We start from the raw sequence: 24,809 nt of genomic DNA, 5'->3' as shown, positions 1-24,809 counted from the left end.
TCAACTATCCACATCGCTTAATGTCGACATGACTGAGGAATTTGTTAATAAAGCTGCTTGGCTTCGCGCAAGGCGAGAACCCGTCGTCGTCGACGACGCGCCGAATGCTGAACTTGTACAGCACGAGATCAGGATCAAGGTAATACCGCCATCTCATTCACGTTTCGATGAATATTTCTGGCAATTCTAACCCGTGTTCTCGCGTAACCGTGTAGGTCGCATACACAGCTATTAACCCTCGCGATGCGAAATTGCAGGTCTTCGATGATTCGTCGGTTAAGCTCCCTGCGATCTTAGGACTCGAAGTCACCGGCATGGTCGTCGAGACCAAGTGCCCGAACTTCAGTGTTGGGGATACAGTGCTGGCAAGCTTAGACGCACTGACTGACTCCAAGTATGGCGGGTTTCAAAAATATACGATCGCTCAGATGGGACATATTGCCAAGGTACAGTCGGCAGAATATTACTTGATGGCTGCGACGCTGATGCACGAATCAGGTTTCCGACGACGCAAACCTTTTGAAAATTGTTACCTCGCCGGTGGCATTGTTTACCACTGTGTATTACTTCACTGAAGAACTCCATCTCGATCTTCCCGATCTGAACAATCTAGAACCCGAACCAACAAAGGGGACTTTGTTGATATATAGCGGTTCGTCAGCCACCGGTACGGCAGCAATCCAACTCGCCGTTCAAGCAGGCTATAAAGTCGTCACGACGTCGTCTCCGCGGAACGCAGATTTCGTCCAATCGCTAGGTGCTCACGTCGTAATCGAGCGAACGTCAGACGAATATGTGGCTAGTGCTCTTAAGGCACAAGGGCCCTATATTGCCGTGTACGACAACTTTGGAACCGTAGATACGGGCAGTATTATTGCAGAGGCGATTGGAAAGGGCACGATTATTACGCTTGTCCAATATGATCTGCCGTCCAAGTTTAGTGACGTTGTAGTCAAGTTCCAGGCGACACCAAATCGACATCTGAGTCCGGCCGCGAAGAAGTTCTTGATTGAGGACTATTTCCCGTTGATTACCAAGCCGGGTAGTACGGTCTTTACATTTCAGCCAGGACAGTTATTGGGTGGCTTGGACCAGGTCCAGGCGGGATTAAATGAGCAGTTGAAGGGCGTATCCGCGAAGAAGCTCATTATTGCTCCCAACCAGGAGTAATAAATTCCTGCGCGTAGCTAGGTTTTTTTATCACAGGTTCGATTGTAAATTCTATTGTAAATGTTCCCGGTGCAATTCTAGTTGCTGTAGTAAGGAAGGAGAATAATTGTAATATTATTAACTATTAAATAATAGGTTGCATTAATGCGGGTAATAAGTTAACGAATGACAACGACGTCATAATGTAGAACTCCTGGTCATCCCACCGTCCATGCCAGCGGGACCGTGCGAAGCGCCAGTGACGTTGCAACTGCGGCCGATTATCATGCTTTGGTATCTCTCATAATATCAATTGCTGAGCGGTACGCCAGGCGGTATTTTGTGTTTGAGCGCGATACCACGCTGAAAGCTCCCAACCGACGCTTGGATAAATTGGGCTCCGCGCTCCGCTAGCTTGATACAAACAATAGTCCTCGCGACCCGTGATCCCGCGAGCATATCTCCCTTCGCACGAATACACGTTTCTCTATGCATATGAATACCTCTGGCATGTTCTCTGTGTTGCGGAAGAACGACTAGAACTGTTCGTTAGAAAAGACGTTTGCAATGCCGACGTTGGAGCCTCCTGCAACGTACCCCTGCCACAGCGGCGGCGTCGATCCCACGGATGCGCTTCCGAGAGAGCTGTTGCTGCGGATATTTAGCTACTTGAGTTCATTCGACCTGTTAAGACTCTCTGCCGTATGCAGCAGTTGTATGCAATTTGACTGAATAACGAATTCTAACATGCGCACAGGTATCGAGATCATGGTACGATATCTGCTACGACGGGTCGCTCTGGCACACGATCGATGGCACCCAGTACTACACCCGTCTCAGTTCTGCACAGCTAACGCGACTGATAACACGCTCAGGAAAGTACGTCAAGGATCTCAACCTGCGTGGGTGCATATATCTCGACATTTTCGAATCGCTCGGGATCGCAAAGTCGCTGTCAAACTTGCTTTTTATAAGTCTGGAAGGCTGCCGCAAATTCGACCACAATGCGCTCACGCAGCTAATTAAAAACAACGCCTCCCTCACGCACGCTGACTTCTCGAGCCTAATGACGCTCACGAACGCAAGCTGCTTTACTATAAGTTCATCATGCCCGAATTTAGTCTCGCTCGACGTGTCGTGGTGCCCCTATTGCGACGCGAACGGGCTGATTGATATTCTCCGGAGCTGCAAGTATTTGCGCGACCTGCGGATTTCCGGCTGCAAAGGGGTTGAAGACGAGAGCTTCATGCGCGAACTCCACAATTCGGCAAGGCATATACGGCGCCTGTCAATGGCATCCTGCACGTCGTTGACGGACGAGAGCATGCGCGTGTTTGTCACCGGCTCGCGCGACAGAATACCGGTTGATCCGGTCACGCGACGGCCACATATCATGCCGACCAAGATCCAGTATCTCAATTTGTCCTACTGCATTCTTCTCACGTCCCAGACGCTGTCGGATCTGGCGCACGCCGTGCCGGACTTGTACGAACTCGAGCTGTCTGGTATCCCAGCCGTCCTGGACGATGGGTTCAACGCACTGATTCCAACTACTCCGAATTTGACGTACCTCGACTGTGAGGAATGTTCGCAGCTCTCCGACTCGACCCTGAACGCGATCTCGCGAGCTGACTGCAGCAGGGCGCTGCGTCACGGGCATTTTTCGTTCTGCGAGAATTTGACCGACGAAGGTGTCACTAATTTGCTAAAGTCGTGTCCGGCGCTGAAGAACTTGGAGTTGGATAACACGCGGGTGACGGACGAGGTTATCAGTGTTGCGGTTCAGGTGACGAGAGAAAGGGTCGGCAAGGTGCTCGACACATTGCAGAGACTGGTGGATAGGGGTGAATACGGGGCTCCGCAGGCCGAGGATTTAACGGGTGTGATTATGAGGCTCGCGACGTACGACTGTCCGAACTTGACGTGGCAGAGCACACTTAACATCATGCGTCGTAATGAAGAGAGAGTTCTGTTTAACCGGCGGCCGATAGCATCCCGCAAGCGGCCGATTCCAATGCAGGATTCAACCGATGCTGCCGAACACCCCAGGGTCTCTCAGGCCGACACAGTGCTTTTCCCGACTGGTTTCATTCAACTCAAATGCTCGTACGACCACCAAAAGATAATCGACGGGCATCTTCAGTTCCTGCTTATGGGAGACTTCGACACTGCGATCCAGCTTGAGCGCGAATTTGCAGAGTACTGCAGCGGTGATCCCGACCATGAGTTTCTCCGCTACGCGCAGCTCGCCGTGCGGCCAAATCTCCTGGTCGGAAACCTGCCTGCGCTGCTCAATCGCGGAGGAGACGGCCCAACGACGGGGCAAAATAACAACGGGAGTAATAACTTTACGTTGGGCAACATTATGCGTTCCCGACGGCGTCATCGACGGGGACCGATATTGTCACAGGTCTTGGATGCGCCTCCGGGTGACGATCTGATTGGAGATGACGAGGGCACTGTTTTGCATCATCGGCGACGAGGATCGTTTGCCGGGTGCGTCATTATGTGATATTTGTCTTGTCTTGATATGGATGATCCGATATAACGATTGTGACTATTTATTTAGAATTTTTTTTTTTTTTTTTGTTTGTGTTAATATTTTGTACATATGTCATGTGGGATGATTGTAGCATTGGTGACGAACATGGTTGGGTACGGTGGCGCTGCCAGGATTAACGGACTCAAGTTTATGAGTATGAGGGTATGCCGGCGTCATGTTAATGAAATGTCAAGGGACTAGCTTTTGATTGCATGGCTTCGTTTGTGAAACTTAATTGTCGAATTTGTGTGTAGGCAATCTATTATGCTCAATTACGGCGACAAATTTCTTCCAAACAACTGGTTCCAGTAACGCCACGAAAATGACAACAAAAGAGAAAAATTCACGTCTTCTTTTCCCTCGCACCCGACTTTGAGAAATATCGTCGAACGAAACACGCCAATGCCATCGCCAGCCCGAACGGCGGGAACCACTCGAGCCACGTCGTCAAGCGACTCGGCCGGACCGAGGCAATCGCCGCCGCGACCGTCGCATTCAACTCGTCCAGCCCTTTGTTATTCCACACGACAACATCGGCAAGCTGTGCTTTCTCCTCGATTGGCATCTGGGACGCCATCCGCTGCTCGGCGTCGTTGTCCGTCAAAACATGGCCGTCCCGCTTCATGAGCCGTTCGCGCTGCAGATCGGGCGTGCAGGCGACAACCATTGTAGCACCGCAGAACAGGTCAAATTTAGCTTCGAAAAGTAAAGGAATGTCCAGTACGACGATGTCAGCCCGCGAAACAAGCCAATGATACACTAATCTTCTGAATATGGCCTTGCGCACCTCGGGATGTATTATCGCGTTCAACACTTTGCGCTCGGCATCGTTGGCAAAGATGTGCCGTCCCAGCGCCGGCCGGTTCAGGCCCCTCTTTCCATGCTCGTCAGGAGGCAGAAGCAAGTCGGGTATGCTCGGTCCAAAGTGCGCAACAATTTTGGCGAACCCTGGGGTGCCAGGCAGCACAACCTCCCGGGCGAGTTGGTCGGCGTCGATGAGCGGAAGGCTATAAGGCGGCGATGACAGGATGGATGCGACAGTGGACTTGCCTGTGGCAATGCCGCCTGTTAAACCTAGGACCAGCATGTCGGCTGCGATAATCGTTGAACGATGATTATATCAATTGGTTGACGGAGAACCTGCTGTCCATGCGAACAAGCTTTCGATAGCGAGTGCGGCGGTGATGTGTGGCTTTCCGCTGCGGCTGTGCAGTGACGCACGATGACAGTCCCTCCTCCCTCCGTCAGGGCTAGGGTTGTTTTTTTGCCCGCCGCGGAAGCAGCAAAAACGCAGCCCAGTGTTCTTTCTACCAAGCTGGCACTCAAGGGCAAGGGCTCGTTCTCACAAGGCAACGCAATACACTCGCAAATCCGACCTGCCCGTCGCTCTCCACACCCTGGCTAGCCTAACCTGTATCCGCCCGCATTCATTCATTCCCGCCCTCGACCTCCTGCCAGAGTTTTTCGGTTCCGGTAGAATATTGGCTGATACAGTGCTGTCGATATAGAGCTTTTTTTGCTTTGTTGTTTGCCATAGTAGCGTGTGTGGCGTTATAGGTTATAAGAAGGATAGTCATGGCGAGTTCCCGAAACTACGATATTCTTATTAAATTGCTATTGATCGGCGATTCCGGTATGTTGATTTGCAGTGACTTTTTGACTGTGTGCGCGTGGGTATCTATGAGCAGTGAGGGGCCTGTCGGTGGTCATGGTGGTTAGGCTGCAAGGTTAGTGGACCGTCATCGCGGCACCTCTGGCTGTCTTCAGCATCCAGGTTTGTTTGGCAGCGGCTTTGTGATGGCATTGGCCCGCCGCTGTTGCAACATATTCCATTGTTCGAGACGCCTAATACTGATTGCGGGTTTACCGTCGTGTTGATAAGCATCAGTTGTTAGCGCGTATTCTGACATCAGTTTCACATGTTATCGCCTTCCACCAGCCTGACGACTGATATGGTAGCAGCAGGCAGATCTGCCATTGCGGCTTTAAATGTGGACGATGTAGATGGCAAGAGGGACGCATGCTGTCAGTCGAATTATACTGTACTGAGAAGTATCGGCTCTCCTCGCAACCGTCGCCGCCACATTCCACCATCCGCCGCTCACTGCTCAAACAGCCCGGTATATTATTTCGAAATGAAACTCATCTAACAAACCCAGGTGTCGGCAAATCATGCCTACTTCTCCGCTTCAGCGAAGACTCATTCACGCCGTCATTTATCACAACCATCGGCATAGACTTCAAGATCCGAACGATCGACCTCGACGGTAAGCGCATCAAAATGCAGATCTGGGACACAGCCGGCCAAGAGCGATTCCGCACGATCACGACAGCATACTACCGCGGTGCAATGGGCATTCTACTCGTGTACGATGTCACGGACGAGAAGTCGTTTAATAACATCCGCAACTGGTTCTCCAACGTCGAGCAGCACGCGTCCGAAGGTGTTAACAAGCTGCTGATTGGGAATAAGTGCGATTGGGAAGAGAAACGGGCCGTTTCGACAGAGCAGGGCAAGGCACTTGCCAACGAACTCGGCATCCCGTTCATCGAGGCCAGCGCAAAGGCGAACATCAACGTCGAGGAGGCGTTTGTTTCGTTGGCCAGACAAATAAAGCAGCGCGTCGACCTGGCATCGGAGCCGCAGCAGACCAATAACATCGACATCAGCAGCGGACAGAAATCTGCAGGCAATGGAAAGTGCTGTTGATCAATCTGTCTCATTATGCAGTCTGTCGTATGTGGGAAGACCCGGTGAATGATGCTTGTGTATGTATGTTTCTGCGTAAAAGAAAGCGCGGGTGAAGATGGTAATGGATACAAAGTACATATTCATTTCCTTTTGTTTTTGTTTTAATTCCTATAATCGTCTCTCGATCGATCGTGACTTTTATATAGTATAGTTGTAGCAAAGTAGGCATGGCAGGGTTACTTTTTATGTTTTATTACATCTAAGTTATTGTCGTTGTTAATTTTTTTTTGTTTTATTTCCGTTTTTTTTTTCAAGTCTATGTTACAGTGCGTTGTGTGTGTTGTGTATATTTGTGCGCTTTTTGTTTTGCCCGTGCGTTTTCCTTTTTTTTTGTCTTAATTAGTTATCTATTAATGACCTCAGATAACAAAGTGTCCGCTAGTAGATCATGCGTTAATTACATGAAAGATAAGTCGACTATTCAGCGACTGACACAACACAACTTGCTGTCTGTCTGTTGTCGGATGGAAACACACACAAACTAAAAAAAACAGAGACATACCACTATTAATTACAACTAATGATGTGACGCAGTAGAAAACGTTATAATCGTACAAATAAAACCATCGAATCTATACTGAGCCAGCCTAGCAACAATTAAAGAACATCAAAAAGTAAACAAAAAAAACCCGGTCAGAACAAGTATCGAGACTAAAATTATATATATATATGTATATAATATAAAATAAAAGAAAGAACCACTGGAGACAATACCACGACTATGTATATCATATATCACACGAAATTAGAGGATGACGGCCCACGTCGTACACACATGAACCGGCTTGCGCGGGTGCACCGGTAGAGACTAAAAAGACAATGAGTACAACAGAGATGAAAGAAGACAAGGAATTGATTAAAACTTTGTGAAAATCCTTTTGCTCTTTTTGGTTTCAAACACCACCCACTAATGCAATACCCGTAATATTTGACAAAAACGCAATTTACACAGTCCATGTCCTACCAAAGACAACCAACATAAATTTACAAGACAGAAAACCAAAATCCCGGATGGTGCAAGGAGGAGGACAACAGCGATCGTGAAGGACTTAGGTTCCTGACGGTCCGGGCTGGTCTGGTTTGTGGTGCGAGGGAACTTCTCTGTCCCAGAATTGGAGTAAGAGATCGCCGTATCGCTGGAGTTCCTCCAATGGGATGGCGAGTCGGAAATCACTTAGCAGCAAGAACTGCAGTTCAAGATGATTTAATTCTTCGAGTGGCAATCCACCAACCTGACTAAAAGTCAGTCCGACAATTTTAAGTTGACAATCGAAGTATACTCACCTTCGCATAGCGCGAGTTCTTGTAAAACACGTCCGAGAAGAACTTGCTGGCAACCGTGACCCCGGCTATCACCAGCCGATGTATGTTGTAGCTGTCCATGACAAACACGTCTTGCGGCGGTGGTGGAGACGGCGACACAGATTGTTGCTGCCCAAACTGTGAGTGCTGTGGCTGTCCGGGATACTCGCCCTGCTGGCCATGCGGGGCTGCATACGACGAAAATGACGACGGGGTAGCGGGGACGGACGACGGTGCGCCTGTGATCGGCTGCGTCCGGTAATCAGGCTGCAGTTTCTGCGGTTGTTGTTGTTGTTGTTGTTGTTGTTGTTGTTGTTGTTGTTGTTGTTGTTGTTGTTGTTGTTGTTGTTGTTGTTGTTGTTGTTGTTGTTGTTGTTGTTGTTGCGGCGGAGGTAGTGGGTACTCGCTGAACTCGCCCGCGTTGGCACGCTTTGATATCCTGTCGAAATACACGAGCAGCGACAAAAAAACCTCATTTGTGGCCGGACAATATTTCAGTATACGCATTAAGTATGATTGCAGCGATATTGCCGGCACGTTGCGTCCGTGGAAGGCGAGCACACTTGCCGCTAGACCTCTTGCCCTGCCATCGTGCGAGTGGTGGTGATGGTGATGGGACATGTAGAGTGCGTCGTTCGCCTCTATGATTCGCTGCAGCAGTGCCGATATCATGACTAGCACGTCTGAAACTGGGTGGTTTAAGATGTCGAGATGGGGTGGATCAGACGCCGGCGATGTCAGGGTCGACGATGAGTGGGACGAGTTCGAAGGTGACGACTGTTCCACTCCCGTCGCGCCCGAAACAGACGATCCAGCAATAGACGGATTAACCGAGGACGATATTGTGGAAGTGTGATAATGCAGCGGAGGCTGTAGGTTGGGAGGGACCGGCCCGCCGGGATAGTCGGTCATGATTCTTATTGGCCGCAGGCCGGGGGCGTCGCGACGGGCCGGAGAGTCAGGAGGTCTCGATGACGGGACGGCGATGCAGCAGCGGATCGGCCGGGGTTTGGCGTCGATTTTTTGCTCCGGCAGAGGGTTGGCGGACAGAACGGCAGGCAAGATGCCTGTCCGCTTAGTTAACGGCGCTCGCGCGGCGAAGCATCGTGCAGCAGTTGGCAGTCGGTTGGGATCGCGAGAATTTGTAAGAAGTAGACGGACCGAGATGAGAACGGCGGAGGGGATGCGCGGCGCCGGGCTGCGGTTGTGGGTGCGGGTTGTAAGCTGGCGTCGAGTCGAAGTCGAGTAGTAAGTAGCATGAAGACAGTGCAAGGGCCCGTGATTTGCAGCGTGGGTCCGGTGGTTGGGCAAGGAGTCTCTGCCGCGGTCCTAATATTTGAGGCCGTCAATGGAAATATCAGTGACAGTGTGCCGCTGTCTATTTATACGCACTATGGAGCGGCTTTGATATTTCCAGCGTGCAGAGCCGCCGACTACAAATACCACGGCGTGGGCCTCGTGTACGTTTTGAAGTTTGAGTCGCATCTGTCGCAAGTCAAAGCCGCCGCTGCGATTCGAAACAACGGCGAAGAATAATAATAGTTAATAATAATAAAAATTATGCTGACCTCCACTAGCAATTGCGCTGCGGAGATGACCGCATGACTACTGTTTGATGTTTACGTCAGAAACTCAGTATCACGATGGGTGTTTGAAATCGACTCTACGTCAATGCAACGCGACCATCAGTCAGTATCTGTAAAATATAGTGCCATAATATACGTATTGAGTTTGCAAGTCGGTCGCATAACCAAGTCTGTAAATTCTCGCCAGCCGCCTGTAACGATATCTAGCATGGCGCGAGCGGATCCACAGAACCGACTGGAACCGACGGGTCCTCCTACGTCTAACGACTTTTCCTCGAGCATCACCGGCCTATACCTGCCGTTATTGTGGATTGGTAGCGCGGGTCCATGTTAGCGCTGGTTCGTCGTCTTGACGGGACCTGGTCTGCGGGGCCTGTGACCAGTTGTACGCCTGCCTGCTGTCAGAACAGATGGGTCTCGTAGTATTCCCCGCAGGATGCATTGAGGCAAACCCTTGCCCTGCGTGGAAGTCATATCAAGCGGGTTCGCACCCGTTCGGCCATCACCACTTTTAGCATCGGTCCTCACGGTGGCCACCATAATAGCATCGCACTCTCACCACCAAAACAACAGGATTAGTATTTGGCGAAGCAAGCACGGAATGGATGAATCGAAGCTTCTTATTCAGACCCACACCCTGCCCGGTACCATCACCCAGGTGACGGAGTACATCTACCCATGCTCGGGCTGCAAGTCGCGAGTAACGCGGACGAGCATGGCGGATCTGCTGGCCGCGTTCACGTCCGTGTCGGACGGCCAGTTCATGCGGTCGTGCCAGCGCTGCCGCGCAAAGGGTATCCAGAACCGGAAGCGCAGACGGGAAGAGGGCACCACGGATGGACAGCCGGGCGGGACCGGCCCTACGGCCGGGGATGACGAGGACGAGGACGACAGTACAGGACAGGGACAGATGGACTTTGAGGCAAAGTGCGGCACGTTCGAGGAGTTTTGCGAAGCGCTCAAGACGTTCATGGCCCAGCACGATGGCCATCCGGAGTTTGATGCCGAGACCACGCCGGCGCGGTTCAGAATCACGATTCTTGCCAGCGCGATCATGCCGCGGTCGCCGACATGTCCGGCGCGAACGGTGGACGCGGTCGTGAGGGACACGGCCGAGTCGCAGAAGATTGCGGCGCTGATGATCAGGGATTCGATGTTTGATTGCATGGGGTACTTCTTCCAGCTGCGCAAAGGCGGGCGCCCCCATCCCGATGGCGGCAAGTACAACTTTTCGTGCTCTCGGGCGGAGGAGCGAAAGGGTGCTTACGATCGCACGAAGCGCATGCGCGAGGGCGGTGTTCGCCAACGTCGGACCAAGACGCGAGACTTTTTCCGGTGTGAGGGACGAGTGATGATGTGTTTTTCGAAAACGAACGCGTGGGTGACGGTTGCGTACGGACACAAGCGACATGTCGAGACGCCAAAGATCCACGAAAAGAAGGAGAAGCAGAAGGAGCCGGCGGTCGTGTCGTCGGTTGGTGCACACAATGTCGGGGCGCAGAATATGCCGACCCACCCGCATCTTGATCCGACTGGACAATCGCAGATTGATCCGGCGCTTATGGACCCGACCGAGGCGCTCGCCCATGCCGCGCATTTGCATCACCCGGTCCATGGGCATGGTCATCCGGCTGGAGCAGTCTATCAGCAGGACCAGTTCCCGAACCACGGAGGAATATCTCTGCACACGGTTGGTTGACGGTAATAAGTGGGAGTTTTTTGTACGATTAGCTGTATTGTTTTGGGGCCATGGTTTTGTTTTGCCTGTTCTGGATGGATGTACGGACGTAGTAATATACTGGTTGTTTGTCAACGTGAAGACTGTACGTCTGCCACCGAATTAGAGTTGGCGAGATTCAGGAGAAAGCGTGGTTGGGTCAGCAGCAAATCGGCCGATCGGACCGGATATCGGCGGCTATTGGCGGTGCCAATCCCTAGACCAGACCGGGCCATGGCCAGCAACGATCATTATCAATGGATTAAACAACATGTATTGTTATATTCAGAGCAAGCAATTGATAATAGACGCTTTATTAATATAGAACGCGCGCGCGACTGGTTGCCTTTCCCGGGAGATACTTCGGTCCTCGGCTATGTGATCGATTGTGTCGAATGGACTACCCAAGCACACGATCCCCACAGTTAATGCCACAGAACGCAATCACGGTACTGAATAACCCATCTAATAACAACAAGGACAGCAAACCACGTCAAACTCGAATTGGTCTTGGGTGGCGGTGGCCTCAGCACATTTTAGCGGTTAGAAATCGCGGGACTGGGCAAGGTGAAAATACGCCACTGACGCATTCCGTCTTGATTAGCACCACCCACACGCACCCACACACACCCGCGTCCTCAATAATACTCGCTCGCATTCCCATTTGCACAAAATACGCCCTACGTTCGTGGTAAACAAAAGCCACATAAAAAGGCGGCGAGGTGTGATTGGCGGCAAAGGCGGAAGGAGGCGCAGTGGTGAGTCGCCGAGGTGGCCACGAGCCCGCGATTCAGACAAGACCTTATCAAGCGTTCATTCAGCCCACCCGGTGGCAGTGCCTATCGATTGCGCTGTGCCCATAATTGCGCGGCGGTTGCGGCATATTCGCAACTCTCACACGGCACGGAAGATAATGCGTGCGCTGTGGTTGGCTGGCGCCACATCTGGTGTCTGTGCGGCGGTGGCAAGGCCCACAGTGGCGGTGCGGAGCCGCGTGGCTGGTGGGCATCAGTGGCTTGAGTCCCGCCGCCGGCGGACGAGCGCGCGCGCGTTTTCTTTCCTTGTCAACTGAGCTTGTGGGCCTCTTCTTCATGCCCGCGCCTACTTCGTCCTCACACACGCTTTTCTTTCACTCTTCCTCCTCGTCACCTCCTCTACAACCGCAACAACAACACAACAACAACCTCCTCCTCCTCCTCCTCCTCCGGACCGCAATGGTCGCCCTCGCATCATCGGCACTGCAATCAACCGATCCTGCCCTCTACTCCCGCTACCAATTCCAATTCCAATTCCAATCCCAGTTCCAGCACCACCCCTCTGCGTCTTCTCCTCCCCGGCCAAACTACGCTGCTGGCCTGCGCACGCCGACTCTGTCGTCCCACCCGTCGTCGACCAGCATTATGACGACCAGCGCTGCAACAAATATCAGCTCATCGGCCACAACCGCTCCGCGCCAGATCTCACCGTCGGCGTCGTCGACGTCGTCCGCATCGTCCATCCTGACCACGTCGCCAACGACCCAGACTTCGACTTCGCCGACCTCGACAAGGTCATTCATCACTCCTCCCCCGCCGCCTCCCCCTCACCTGCGTTCGCTCAAGAAGCCGCTCTACCGTCCAGCCGTCCTGCGCTACGGCACGTCCCTCAAGGTCAATGGCGAGGACTGGTCGCAGCAGTTGTTCTGGGGCCAAATCCCGCCCGTGATCGGCCCACCAAGGCGAACCCACTGGGTTCCGGACGACAACGTGAACGACTGCCGAAGCTGTCACAAGTCCTTCACGTTCTGGGACAGGCGGCACCACTGCCGAAGGTGCGGTCACATCTTCTGCGCCGCTCACTCGTCCCATTTGCTGCGGCTGGACCAAAACTGCAATTTCCACCCCAGCGGAACGTTGAGCAGGACGTGCGACTCGTGCGCAACCGATTTCAGCCGGAATGTCATTGAGGCCCTGAACTCGCAGGGCGCGACCGCTGGCACCTCGGCGTCGGTTGCCGCGCTCGACAACATCAACCGCATCACGAACATGGTCCGAAACTCGGCCGGCGGCAGACTGCCTTTTGACGACGTGTCCGACGACGAATTCGACCGCACCAGCACCAGCAACGCGTCGACGCCCACCGTTGTCGATCGGTCCGGGTCGTCGTACTTCTACGGCTCCGGCGGCTCGACCACGCCCGAAGTGCTCGAGGGCCTTCCGGCCCCGTTCCCGGCCCACGACGTGCTCGCCGACTCGTCGTCCCAGCTCTCGCGAGAGATCCAGCTCCACGTCCAACAGCAGCTCGGAGGCGGCCGCCTCACGATCCCACAGCAGGCCAAGTCGGACATGCCGCTCGGCACGCCGTCGGACCGGACCGGGAGCTATGTCCCGACCGATTGGAATTGGTCCACGTTCTAGTTCTCCGTCTTATTGATTTTCACGGTTTGGTTAGCACAACATTGGCGCTGGTGGTGTTCTTTTTTTTTATTGAGATTTTCGCTATCTCTCTGTAAGGGGGGGGTCCTCTTTTAATGTAATATTTGTCGCATGATGGGTCAGATCGATAGATTGTTTGTTCTTCTTGGACGTTGTTGTAGGTGTATGGATATGGTCTTATTTCATCGGCTCACAGAATTTTCTTCTTTTTTTTTTTATTAAGTTGGATATTACTTTTTACAAGACATATTACGTGGATATTACTGGTCATTGTCCGGTGGGAATTGATACATGCAATTTTTTGTGTTGTATGTGAGTTATTTATGGAGTCATTTTTTTTTGGGACGATTCGGCGTGTATTTTACGACAGACCATGAAGCAGTGCTATCTATTTTACGATAAAACCTAATACACGCGGTTATAGTTTGATTGCTGCCAAATTGTTATTGTGACCTTGCGGATTTGTGTTTTGGTTCTGGCGTGCGCGAAGCCGGGCGAGTCGGGCATGGCCGAAATCCGACGGCCGCACTTGCCCATAGAATGCACGCTTTGAATTAGCTCGCATGTATATGTGTTGCCGTACGAGGATAACCTTCGCACAGCATGCCAAAACAGTTCAACACCAAATACACCAAACGTATACTAAACAAACTCCAACATCGCTACAACCCACCCCGCCATCTCAGATGCATAGTGTATCCCCGCGCCGGTGCGGCGTCCGACCCGCGTCATGGCCACGACGTGTCCAGCTCGCCAGCCCACTCCTTCCAAAACGGCCGATACGCGACCACATCGCCGGCCGCCATGTCGCCAAACCCGTAGCTTCCCTGCTGCACGGTCCGCACGCCGCCGACGTTCTGCTCGAGCACAGTGACCACGACAACCGGCGCGACCGAATGCACGGCAACAACAACCGCAGTGTGGTCCGGCGCGCCGACGTATTTCTCCTCAACCACCCGTCCGGATGACCCATCGACTTTCCTGAACCGCGCGTTCTTGAACTGCAAAATGTCCCCGCGTCGCAACGACGCCTCGTCGCCCGTGCGCGCGCCCGTGCCGGAATCAAACGTCCAAACCGCGGGCCCGTGAACGAACCCGCAGCTCGGCATCGCGCCGCTGAACCGGAGCGCCTCGCTGGCGGCCGTCCAGCATTCGCCGTTGCCAATCTGTTGTCCGACGTTGGCCTCGACGAACTTGGCAACGTTCTCGCCAAACCCGCTGGCGGCCGCGTCCAGGTCGCTCGCGCCCGGCCGGGCCGGCGGCGGGAAGTCGACCCGCTGCGCCGACACGTTCTTGTCGTCGTACCTGTCGACCTCGATCCTGAACTTGGTCCGCGACAAGTCCGGAAACCGGACGCACAGAATGATGGTCTTCGTGTTGCCGCCGACTGCGACCGCGTACGTGTGGGTCAAGCCGGACACGAACGACGGCAGCTGCAGCAGCTTGGTCGGATTCGTGCCCATCGCGTACCATCTCTTTTCTAGCTCGAGGTCGACTTGCGGCGCCGTCCACTGCGTTTGCTGCGAATCTGCCGCCGGCGCCGGCGCCGGCGTCGGCGTCGTCGGTGCTAGGGCAGGCTGCGGTGTCATTGCCGGAGGACGCGTCGCTAATGGCGGCGGCTTTGCTGGTCGAGTTGAACTATCTTGAAAGCCAGGTCGCCCAGAAACCACACGCAGTCCGTTTCCTGTATCGGTCTACAATTGCCATCAAAGCAACAATACGTTAACCTTCATGTTCAAATTTCTAACAATGTCAAAACCAAAGCACAACCGACGCCATCTCCACGGACAAAATAACAAAAGTTATACAAAATTGACAGTACCGTCCACGCCTTAGTCCACAATAAAAAGTCAAACTAGTAGTCCCTTACATTGTTATTCATGTTGCTCTCCGCATGTCCATTCTGTTCGGGAAACGCGCCTGGGAACGACGATTGTCCGACCACAGGCGACGCAGGTGATCCTCTCAGCGCGGGGTTTTTCGGTTTCGGAGGTGGCGGCGGGGCCTTTTTGCCGGCTATTGACATGCTTTGGGTCTGTCGATGGCCGGACGGCACACGCTGTCCCGCGGGCGTGGGCGCGGGCGACGTCGACGAGAAACCGGCACGAGCGCGAGAGATTTCAGATGCAAAGTTGGGATACGTTGGCGTCGGCTGAGAAATTGGCGGAGGAGACACAGAGTCCGGTCGACCGTCAGCTACGGATTGCGAGTATCCATGGCCGCGGACAAAGGGCTGCGCGGGCTGTGGATAGGACGACGCCGGCGGCCGAGATTCGTACGACGTCGTGACGGTCGGCTGTTGATATGTCGGCACCGGCGGTTGCTGTGGCGACTGGTAAGCTGGAGTTGAAGGCTGCTGAAATTGCGGTTGTGGTGATTGATATGCAGGCTGCTGGTACCCGGGCGAAGCCACATTGCGGGGTGGTAACGACGGCATCGGTCCTCGTTGCGGTAGCGGGGGGGATTTCGCCGATGGTATCGGCTGCATCGGTGGTTGATAAGTCTGCTGAGGCATCTGATGACTCTGTGGTTGTTGGTAGGTCGGCTGGGCCGGAGATTGATACGTCGGCTGGGGTGGTTGATATCCCGGCTGTGCAGCGACAGGTGGCTGATATGCCGGCTGTCCTGATTGCTGATATGTTGGTGCCTGGTACTGTGGCGTCAGACCTGGCTGCTGGTACTGCGGTTGTCCCGGAGGTTGATACTGTTGTGTCTGACCAGGCTGCCAAGTTTGTCTCCACTGCTGTTGTTGTAGCTGACGCTGCTCCTCCTGCCGTTTCCTCTCCATCGCAGGTTGGTAGAGGTACGAGTACTCAGGAGAGATCGCAGCCGACCCAGCATCTGGATGGTACTCGCGATGTTTGGGTGGAGGCGGGAACAGCCTTGCATCAGTCAACTCCGAGATCGGTTTCGATGGCGCTCGATAGTTTGATTGATCTATCGCACCAGGTTAGCATCGGGCACTTCCATCCTTCCTCACCTTATACAAAACAAAACGTACCTTGACTCGACGAAGTGGACGATCCGGTCGATCCGCTAAATTTCCCCAGCACAGAACTCTTCAACCCACCCGAGGATCCCCCGGACGAGGACGACGACCCCCCACTAGACTTTTCCGGGTGCCACCCGTTTTTCATAATGTCCGCAAAACCCATAGCTACAGCTTACTCTATATTGCCGTAGCCCGAATATAAATGGTCGTGAAAATGAAGATGACGGCGGTGGCCGATGATAGCGCGGTTGCTGACGACGGATCCCGCGGATTATTCCCTTAACTGATGCTATGCAAATTGATCGAGGCGCAAGTTTTTCAGTAGAAATCAATAACCTGATGCCAATTTGAGAGTGCGACAACCCAATCTACTTCGTCCGAAACAGTGCACGTCGAATTCAAGGATGCCGGGGTGCGATTAAGTCGAGGGGCGGTGCAGGGGTTCCCTTTGTATTTAGATGGCACCAGACCCAACGTTTTGACAACGCCGAGATCCGATGCCGCCTTGCACGCCAGCCATGCCAGCAACATTGGAGACAAGACTCGACGCACACTAAGCTCGCATTCGTAGAAAGACGACTCACTCTGTCACAACTCGAATCTGATTTGGTTAGTGGCAGAATACGGATTTTCGCCAGGCCGGCGGCAGTTGGGCAGGAACGCTGCGGGCGAACCACGCAAAACAAAAATTAGGCTCCAAAAACAACCCCACTTGACGCTGCGAATGCGCAACAGTTAGTAGTCCCGTCTAAAGGATATTCATTTCATATTCTGCTAGTGGAAAACTAGTATCACCATGCCAAAAATGCCAAAGCACTGGCAGGTGAGTACGTTTGATCTATCCTCGCCGTGCGAGCTACAAATCAAGGACACATCCATCATGTAAGGTTCCGTATTATTATGGGTCAAACAGACAAAATGAGTAGTAGCACCAACCAAAAGCACCCAAGTATTATGAAATCCCTATCAAACATCGGACGTGTCCGTCAAAAATGGAGAGCAGTAGCTATATCGGAACAAAAAAACAAAACATCAGAAAAATAAACCAGGGTCCCACTATTTGTACAGGATGCATGCAAATTATTTAGTGCCGAAGAATATCAAGCCATTTTATCATCCACTATATCCCAATCATCCCACAGGTCCTTTCTAATGATGCTAAGAATCGTATAGGTATTTCTCTTTCTGTCTGGCAATCACTCCTCCTTCTTCTCAGTCTCACTCTTCTCTGTAGCAGCCACATCGCGACCAACACGGTTACCCTTGTACTGGGTTCCCAACCACTTATCCCAAACAATGAAAAAGGGCTGCGAGAAGTTCGTCTTGATACCAAACTGCTGGTGGTGAATATCGTGATACGCGGCATTATTCTGGAAAATGATCTGCAACGGGTCGAAAGGTAGTACGTATCCGCAATGGTCATCGACGGTCTTGAGGGTTGAGAACGAAAAGAAAATGAGCGACTCGCGGATTGTGAGACGGCACAGTTTGTATGCCAGACCAGCGCCCAGAGTGTCCATTACAAGGCCCTCGAACGGGTGGTTGTATAAGGCGCCAAACGCGTAGGGGACGTATAGCCTGTGGTGACGCGAATGAAATGTCCGGTACAGGTACTTGTAATTGTGCATTGCGCGATGCACGAAGTATTGCCAAGTGTCGAGAACAAAAAACGCGACAATAATCTTCATCGCGCTAAACCCATAGTAATACAAGAACGACACGACTGGCAGTGACAGAAATGGGAGCTTGTGTGCGAGGACCCAGATGTCGTGCGCCTCCATGCCTACGTAGTCTGACGGGTCATAATATGTAAGCATTATGCCGGTAATAGTCTGGATTAATTGCTGGACCAGGACATCGCGAATAACCTCGGTAACAGTGACTTTGTTGCGCGACGAGACTTCTTCAGGAGGATGTATCCGGTATTTCGGGAGTAAGTCGAACGTGTCGATGACGTGAAAGAAGATCGAGACGACCCAATAAATTACAACCGTGAGAATCAGCGACAAATACTTGTCGGATATAAACGGGAGTAGCGGCTCCTGCTCGCGGAGTTCGAACGATGGTGGAGGAGCCGACAAAAAGGCGTCTGCAGCACTGTAATTCATGGTGCCGTTGGTGCTGCCAGTACCGGTGGCAGAGGGGGGGGGCGGGATGATGAGGACAAGAAGGAACAATAATATAAGCAAGTTCCAGGCCGGATGGGTGAATGGCGATTCTGGGTGGGATGCTTTTCCAGGAGTGCCTAATCGTTGCCGTTTATGCCGCATACGCGTAGCACATTTGTTGCCACTAGATCATCAAATGCCGACGAGTCGCGTTCCTGACATCTACCTTTAGCCTGTTGGGAATTCTCTACGTCAGAAGACTCTAATTCCCCCACGTAAATCCACTGCCATAGTTATATCTTGGATGCTTCTGGCCGTTTTCAATCCTCTGAACCTGAACAATTTCGCCCCATAATACGAGGGCAAGCTAGTTGCGTTGAACCCTAGACCTCATCAGGTGATGTGTGGGCTAGGGCATCTTAGTCGTCACGTAGGGTTGGGGTCATCACTTCAGAATTACGTCCGCGAAAGGTGGAACGGGGCTTAACAGATTTTTTCACAACCCCAGCCTCCATCGCGCATCTTCCTCTTTCACATTTATTTCGTGCTATAAGACAAAATGCTGTTGTACAAGGTATGTTTACATAATAATGGTACTACTGTGAGGAGAGTTTCTGATCATATAATAGGATATTATTTCCGGCGACGAGGTACAAAGCTAGATGCCGATACGTGGCATTACAATGGATACTAACACGGGAGAATAGATGATCTCGGACGCTTATGACCTCAAGCTTGTCGACGATGTCGTGTACGAAGTTAACTGCCAGATGGTTCAAGTTAAGCAGGGCGCCGACATTGATATCGGTGCCAACCCATCTGCAGAGGAGGGTGACGAGGGTGTCGAGGACGGTGTCGAGACAGTTAACAACATTGCCTATTCTTTCCGATTGTCTCCTACTAGCTTTGACAAGAAGAGCTTTTTGACCTACATCAAGGTAAATCTTCCTATTGTTGTGGCTGCTGCCGTGGAATTGGGACAAGTCTCCTCGATCCGTGGGATGTGTACTAATGACCTTTCATTTAGGGCTACATGAAGGCTGTCAAGACTAAGCTTGCTGAGACCTCTCCCGATGATGTTACTACCTTTGAGAAGGGTGCCCAGAATTATGTCAAGAAAGTTGTTGCAAACTTCAAGGACTATGAGTTCTTAACTGGCGAGTCCATGGACCCTGAAGGAATGTACGTATTTTCGATCGGCCCTCTCGATGTCTTCTCTGATATATAGAGGAATGACTAACTTGACCTCTAGGATTGTTCTCTTGAACTACCGAGAGGATGGTACTACCCCGTATGTTGTGTTCTGGAAGCACGGATTGAAAGAGGAAAAGTTCTAAACAATTATTTTATTTGTCGCTTTTGCGGGCAGTCAATTTTATGTTCTTGATTATATAATCCCCTACGTGCGGCATGTGACTGCTGACGAGCGCTATGCTTGCAGTTTAACATCGTTCGCACTCCAGTTCAATTTGACACTCTTAACACGTACACATCTATCCATGGGCATCTTCAACTGTGAACTACTCTTTTATGGCCTTAAATCGACATCTGACATAACCGGCCACCCACTTCCCTTCATGCTCAAGCCAATCCGCAATTCTTAGTAACTCGACTGCCTCTGAAATTACTGCATTTTTCTCTTCGTCATTCAGTCCTTCCCAAAACGGGAACCCAAACGTGTCAATCCATCCCTTCATACCAATGTCCCCGTTATTTAACGTCGTTGGCCGATACTCCCGCTCGAGTAGCTCAATCTTGAATCCAGCAGCTTGTAGCCAGCCCGCGATCTCAGCATTTGTAGCGAAATACCAAGGCGATAGTGTTTCCTTAATCTCCGCGTACGTCTTCACTACTCCTTTCCTTGCCCACACGCTCGTTACAGTGGATACCAACGCAACTAAAATCTCGCCAACGTTCCCATGTCCTCCACACTCGACCACGAATTCACCACCAGGCGGCAAAATATCATAAACATCCTGGAACGCCTTCGCCCTCGCGTCAGCCGACGACAAACTGCCAAAGATCCAGTGGTAGGCGGCGTTAGAAAAGACCTTGTTATACTTCCCTGCCGGGATCTTCTCTTTAACTTCTGTGCCGGCGTCGACGACCTCGGTGGTCACATTCTTGATCTTGCCCTCCGCGACACGAGTTGCCGCGTACTCAACCATATGTCGCGAGCCGTCCGTACAGTGGACGGTCGCGACCTGGCTTGCGATTGCGATGGAGAGAACGCCGTCGCCGGCGCCGATATCGAGAATGTGGTCTGTTGGTTGTGGTGCGAGGAGCGATACGACGCGGGAAGCGAGTGCTGGCACGAAGGACGCGTGTGTCACGTAGTCGTTCGGCGACCACTGTTCGCCTGTTGACGTCGCCATAATGATGCCTGGATGGTAACAAGTAATTATGGTTATGGAATGGATTTGTTGAGAGCGAGTCGTTCGTGGCCGTTTAATATTCAGTTCGCAAGTTTATAATGATGGTGATGGGCTCCTTTTGTAGCCTGTAGCGACAGTGTCGTAAGGAGTGACTCACGACGCTCAAATATTACTAGATGAACTGCACAATATGGGCTCCAATGCTGCCATCAGCGCACTCAAAGTGGTCGGATTGGAGGTCATTGGATGGCCGATATGCGTGTCATGGCCGATATCGGCGTGCATCTCAAGGCCCGACGCATAGTCCGTCGTCCGTTTGTATTAGACGGTACCAGACCCAACGGTTTGAACATTTAAAACGCCGAGATCGGATATTCCATTGTTCGCCAAAGCCAATGTTTGTCAATCTAGGAGGAGACCGGCTTCCCGCTGGCTGGAATTTCGTTGGCGATGGTGTTGATCCCGATTACGCTGTTGGTTCTGGAAAGTCTTTTGAGGTCGCAGTCGAAGTATGCCAATTAGTTAGACTGATGAAGGGTAGGGCCGGTTGTAGATTTGCTAGGTGACGTGACTATTTGCATTTATTGGTAAACGGATCATGAGTAATTTTGGGTATAGACGGTATTGGTGTTACTACTCTGCTTTGGTTTAATATCTAGATTTTAATATAAATATAATTGTTTACTACAGATCGTCGTACTACCAACCTTGATAATTGCTTACCGGTCTCATTGAGTAACTTTTCATCCGTCCTGACCCCTATATTGGAGTAGTCGATGATCTGAGAAATAGTTCACTGAAATGAAGCCCCATGACTCTCCTATTATTATTTGAACCTGTTGGCGTTTATGACAGCCAGCGAAATCGATTGCAACGACTCGCGATAACGATATGCCAACAAAAATACGATGCCGTAGGTTTGCTTGTCACCGAAATATTCTGAACAGTAAGTGATGCGATTGGGAAATATCATTCCTGGCATAAGTTATCTTGCGGCCAAGTTCGAAAGTGCATATCAAATTGTCCAAGAATGCTGGGAATGATAAGCATCTTGCGCTCTGGAACGCGCACGTGAGCTAGCATCAAGCTGCAACTGGTCGGGACTGCGCACGCGCGTCCGATAGCAGTAGCATTACATTTGTTTGCCTGCAAACGTTTAGGCGTATACACCGTAATCTGGATGTAAGTTTCTATATATGCAGGGGGATTGGGCCGCGTGCGATGGTTCAGTCGGATTACACACACAGGGATCATCGCGGCTTACACAGCACAGCAGTCCCTCTGTCGGTCCAGGTCAGACCAGCTGGCTTTCGAGAGTGTGATGAGCATAGTATCTAAGGTTATTATAAACAGCGTTCGAATTTAAAACGTAACAATGCCCGTTTCCCCGGCTTTGCCCTGGAATTTTGCCTGCTGATGAGTGGACAGTCAGTCGTGCCCGTACAATTTAGATTGCGTGCCACACAGTCTAGCTACATACCAGCGAGATCTGCAGCTAGAGACCGGGAGCAGCTGCCGTTAGACTAGGCTTTTCATTGGTTATGTTTACCTTGCTACCTGATTGATTGCAGGTGCCTATGCCAGTCGCGTATATTTGGTTGCGACATGTCTACCACTATCTCTCTGTCTTCGTGCCCGTTTCGAAGCTGCTCAGCTATCAACATTCAGTCGTGTGAATGACCGCCAAGCCACGCCACCAACGATTTTTGGACGACGTTTTACCTGTGTGAAGGCAGGAGCGGATATTATCATTTCTCGCAAACTCTGATTCAGCATTGGAATGACACGCTAGTGTCTGTTGTTGATCGGATGCTGCTGATTGTGTTTACAAGGTGCCTCATCTGTCACTGTCAAATGTGAAAGACTCAATGTCAATACCTCGACGTATGACAACATGTCTGCACAAAAAGGGTTGGGTTTACAAAGGTTTTCATTCGATTCGAGCAGAAGACAGTCAGTTGTAAACAATTTTCGTCATTTCCGACGCCAGCATTCCTGAGTGGGCCCCTTCGGCAGGACAAGAGCTTCCCTATTATTTTTCATCTCCACTGTTCTGTTTTTGGTTTAGGGTTGTGTCTGGATTTGGTTAGGTTGGCAGTCCGCAGTGGCGTGGTTTTTGATCGGCAGCAACGTTATCTGATCTTGCGGCTCGTCGGATGTGCCTGACGAAACGACCAGAGCCCTAACTTTAACTTCGTGGGCCGCCTTCGGCTGCTCGGCACACTGTGGCCTATGGCGGTGACGCGCTGTCATGTCGAGCAACTTGGACCGGGGGATGATTCTTATCAGATGCCTATTATCGTTTGCAAGCTACGATAGTAATTGAATCATGAATAGTGCAAAGTGCTTCTCACGTCGGTGGCGCATACTTTCCGTGTGCAAACCGCGGACTGCGCGATCGGCCTCCGGCGGGCGTCATTTTTGCATGTGGCACGCGACCAGCTGCCTTTCGTGTATCTGCCCCGTTGCATGCACGCTCAAAGGTGTCCGGCGCGACACCGCCCAGTCATTCGTAATTGTAGAGTCGTCCTATCTTATCGCTGAGCTGAGCTGTGGAGTTTGCAGATGGAAGAGATTGCATGAATGCTGGATGTCGAAGTTGGACTTTGTTTGTAACTCGAATGGGAGGATTTTCAGTGGTTCCTAAAAGATAAAATCATATTCACATTCGTGACTGCGAGCCGAGGTACGCATAGTGTAGCAAGACGGCGGGTAATTAACTTCTGAGCCACCGATATCGGCATGCATAATCAGATGGACCTGGAGGCCTGTCCATTCCTTAATCAAAGATTTGAGTTCGAGCGAGTACATGAGGACGTGGCCCAGGAGTTGGATTGAATACATTAACAAACGCCATACAGGGAATGTCGCCATCACCAGATTCCGCATTGCGCCGACTGGGCAATTAATTATGTTGATCGCAACATGCGTTTTTGCACCAAACCTTGTTCGTGAGCCGCACGGTGGGCGACTGTCGCCGATACCGCTTAAATTGGATCGAGGTCGCGTGCGAGGTACGAGCAAAGTCATATTATTGGCTCTAATTTTAGTTCAAGGCGCGAACGGTTGCTAAGCGATTTCGAAATGGGCATCATATGTAACGAGGAACAGAGTGCAGGACGCGAACAAGGGCATAATCGGTCAAGCCTGTCGTACCCGCTTGCGATCACCACCACCACGGCCCCTGTAGATGTCTCCAGTCGAAATATCCGAATTGGTGGTTGGCAAAGAAGGCAGCGACGTCGGTATGCGTGTTGATGGACTCTTTGGTGGTGGGAACTGCAAGCACAAGGATTAAGATTATGAGCCTCGCGAAATTAGGTTCAGAATTATCAGATCCGTCGTTGTTGTGGGTCACATCGGTCCGCCCGATCGATCCGCCAATCATGTTGTGAGTTGCGTACAGATCACACTGTTGTTGCTCTACCACGTCATTGCCAGTTGGCATACGCTCAGCTAATTTTTAGTTGGGTCGTTGAATCGACGACTACGCGGAAGGAATAGACACCGCTTAGATTTGCCTATACAAAGAATACTGAATACTGGCTCTGTTACCTAGGTGATATTTGATAGTGCAGAGTTAGAGCACAATCCGTAAACGTTCCAATTGTATTCGCACAGACGAGGCGCCGACCAGCAAGAACAAAAGCAACGACTGGAGATTAGCTGTGACAACAACCGTCAGGCGGTCTGGGCAAAACAAATAACAAATGAAGAATCCAACGAAAACCAAAACAGACAAATGGCGGATCGCTTCGATTAGGCTCAGCACTGAGTATACTGCGTATTTTCGGCTACTTAGTACTTACCTTGCTGCTGCTGCTATTCTCAAATGCGGTGATGATATTCATAATCCAGTGCTGATGACGAAG

At 51.5% G+C, this 24,809-nt stretch overlaps 11 protein-coding genes across 11 annotated transcripts; 6 read left to right on the top strand and 5 right to left on the bottom strand.

Annotated features, from left to right (window-relative positions):
• Nucleotides 1–28: 28 nt before the first annotated feature.
• On the top strand, nucleotides 29–1,170 carry POJ06DRAFT_235710 (chaperonin 10-like protein; the record flags this gene model as incomplete). The annotated part of the gene is made up of 3 exons (XM_056185850.1): nucleotides 29–139; nucleotides 216–446; nucleotides 499–1,170. 3 exons carry the CDS (start codon nucleotides 29–31, stop codon nucleotides 1,168–1,170), a joined length of 1,014 nt encoding a protein of 337 aa, XP_056046204.1.
• A 412-nt stretch (nucleotides 1,171–1,582) lies between these two features.
• On the top strand, nucleotides 1,583–3,933 carry POJ06DRAFT_206085 (uncharacterized protein). Its single transcript, XM_056185373.1, has 2 exons — nucleotides 1,583–1,851; nucleotides 1,907–3,933. Exons 1-2 carry the CDS (start codon nucleotides 1,717–1,719, stop codon nucleotides 3,659–3,661), a joined length of 1,890 nt encoding a protein of 629 aa, XP_056046203.1. The 5' UTR covers nucleotides 1,583–1,716; the 3' UTR covers nucleotides 3,662–3,933.
• On the bottom strand, nucleotides 3,934–4,836 carry POJ06DRAFT_245539 (dephospho-CoA kinase-domain-containing protein). The gene has a single exon (XM_056186665.1). It carries the CDS (start codon nucleotides 4,776–4,778, stop codon nucleotides 4,035–4,037), a length of 744 nt encoding a protein of 247 aa, XP_056046202.1. The 5' UTR covers nucleotides 4,779–4,836; the 3' UTR covers nucleotides 3,934–4,034.
• A 104-nt stretch (nucleotides 4,837–4,940) lies between these two features.
• Nucleotides 4,941–6,763, top strand: POJ06DRAFT_245537 (ras family-domain-containing protein). The gene is made up of 2 exons (XM_056186664.1): nucleotides 4,941–5,324; nucleotides 5,851–6,763. Exons 1-2 carry the CDS (start codon nucleotides 5,267–5,269, stop codon nucleotides 6,399–6,401), a joined length of 609 nt encoding a protein of 202 aa, XP_056046201.1. The 5' UTR covers nucleotides 4,941–5,266; the 3' UTR covers nucleotides 6,402–6,763.
• A 289-nt stretch (nucleotides 6,764–7,052) lies between these two features.
• POJ06DRAFT_54996 (cyclin-domain-containing protein) lies at nucleotides 7,053–8,829 on the bottom strand. Its single transcript, XM_056191199.1, has 2 exons — nucleotides 7,728–8,829; nucleotides 7,053–7,675 (listed from the first exon to the last, which is right to left on the bottom strand). The coding sequence occupies exons 1-2, from the start codon at nucleotides 8,655–8,657 to the stop codon at nucleotides 7,493–7,495; spliced, it is 1,113 nt and encodes a 370-aa protein (XP_056046200.1). The 5' UTR covers nucleotides 8,658–8,829; the 3' UTR covers nucleotides 7,053–7,492.
• A 1,017-nt stretch (nucleotides 8,830–9,846) lies between these two features.
• POJ06DRAFT_245533 (uncharacterized protein) lies at nucleotides 9,847–11,450 on the top strand. Its single transcript, XM_056186663.1, has one exon. The coding sequence runs from the start codon at nucleotides 9,933–9,935 to the stop codon at nucleotides 11,028–11,030; it is 1,098 nt and encodes a 365-aa protein (XP_056046199.1). The 5' UTR covers nucleotides 9,847–9,932; the 3' UTR covers nucleotides 11,031–11,450.
• Nucleotides 11,451–12,174: 724 nt separating this feature from the next.
• POJ06DRAFT_245531 (uncharacterized protein) lies at nucleotides 12,175–13,865 on the top strand. Its single transcript, XM_056186662.1, has one exon. It carries the CDS (start codon nucleotides 12,263–12,265, stop codon nucleotides 13,442–13,444), a length of 1,182 nt encoding a protein of 393 aa, XP_056046198.1. The 5' UTR covers nucleotides 12,175–12,262; the 3' UTR covers nucleotides 13,445–13,865.
• On the bottom strand, nucleotides 13,866–16,865 carry POJ06DRAFT_245528 (uncharacterized protein). The gene is made up of 3 exons (XM_056186661.1): nucleotides 16,464–16,865; nucleotides 15,333–16,399; nucleotides 13,866–15,156 (listed from the first exon to the last, which is right to left on the bottom strand). Exons 1-3 carry the CDS (start codon nucleotides 16,615–16,617, stop codon nucleotides 14,191–14,193), a joined length of 2,187 nt encoding a protein of 728 aa, XP_056046197.1. The 5' UTR covers nucleotides 16,618–16,865; the 3' UTR covers nucleotides 13,866–14,190.
• A 785-nt stretch (nucleotides 16,866–17,650) lies between these two features.
• POJ06DRAFT_235702 (fatty acid hydroxylase superfamily-domain-containing protein) lies at nucleotides 17,651–18,562 on the bottom strand (the record flags this gene model as incomplete). The annotated part of the gene is made up of 1 exon (XM_056185849.1): nucleotides 17,651–18,562. The coding sequence occupies one exon, from the start codon at nucleotides 18,560–18,562 to the stop codon at nucleotides 17,651–17,653; it is 912 nt and encodes a 303-aa protein (XP_056046196.1).
• Nucleotides 18,563–18,969: 407 nt separating this feature from the next.
• Nucleotides 18,970–19,991, top strand: POJ06DRAFT_54905 (translationally controlled tumor protein). The gene is made up of 4 exons (XM_056191198.1): nucleotides 18,970–19,136; nucleotides 19,192–19,500; nucleotides 19,590–19,744; nucleotides 19,815–19,991. Exons 2-4 carry the CDS (start codon nucleotides 19,270–19,272, stop codon nucleotides 19,897–19,899), a joined length of 471 nt encoding a protein of 156 aa, XP_056046195.1. The 5' UTR covers nucleotides 18,970–19,136; nucleotides 19,192–19,269; the 3' UTR covers nucleotides 19,900–19,991.
• Nucleotides 19,992–20,082: 91 nt separating this feature from the next.
• On the bottom strand, nucleotides 20,083–20,937 carry POJ06DRAFT_192711 (S-adenosyl-L-methionine-dependent methyltransferase; the record flags this gene model as incomplete). Its single annotated transcript, XM_056184887.1, has 1 exon — nucleotides 20,083–20,937. The coding sequence occupies one exon, from the start codon at nucleotides 20,935–20,937 to the stop codon at nucleotides 20,083–20,085; it is 855 nt and encodes a 284-aa protein (XP_056046194.1).
• Between the last annotated feature and the right edge of the window lie 3,872 nt (nucleotides 20,938–24,809).

This window comes from Lipomyces tetrasporus (genome assembly GCF_029532465.1).
Source record: "Lipomyces tetrasporus strain NRRL Y-64009 chromosome Unknown POJ06scaffold_2, whole genome shotgun sequence".
Taxonomy (NCBI): Eukaryota; Fungi; Ascomycota; class Lipomycetes; order Lipomycetales; family Lipomycetaceae; genus Lipomyces; species Lipomyces tetrasporus.
Note: the sequence above shows the minus strand (reverse complement) of the source record. Positions and strands in the feature narration are given on the sequence as shown.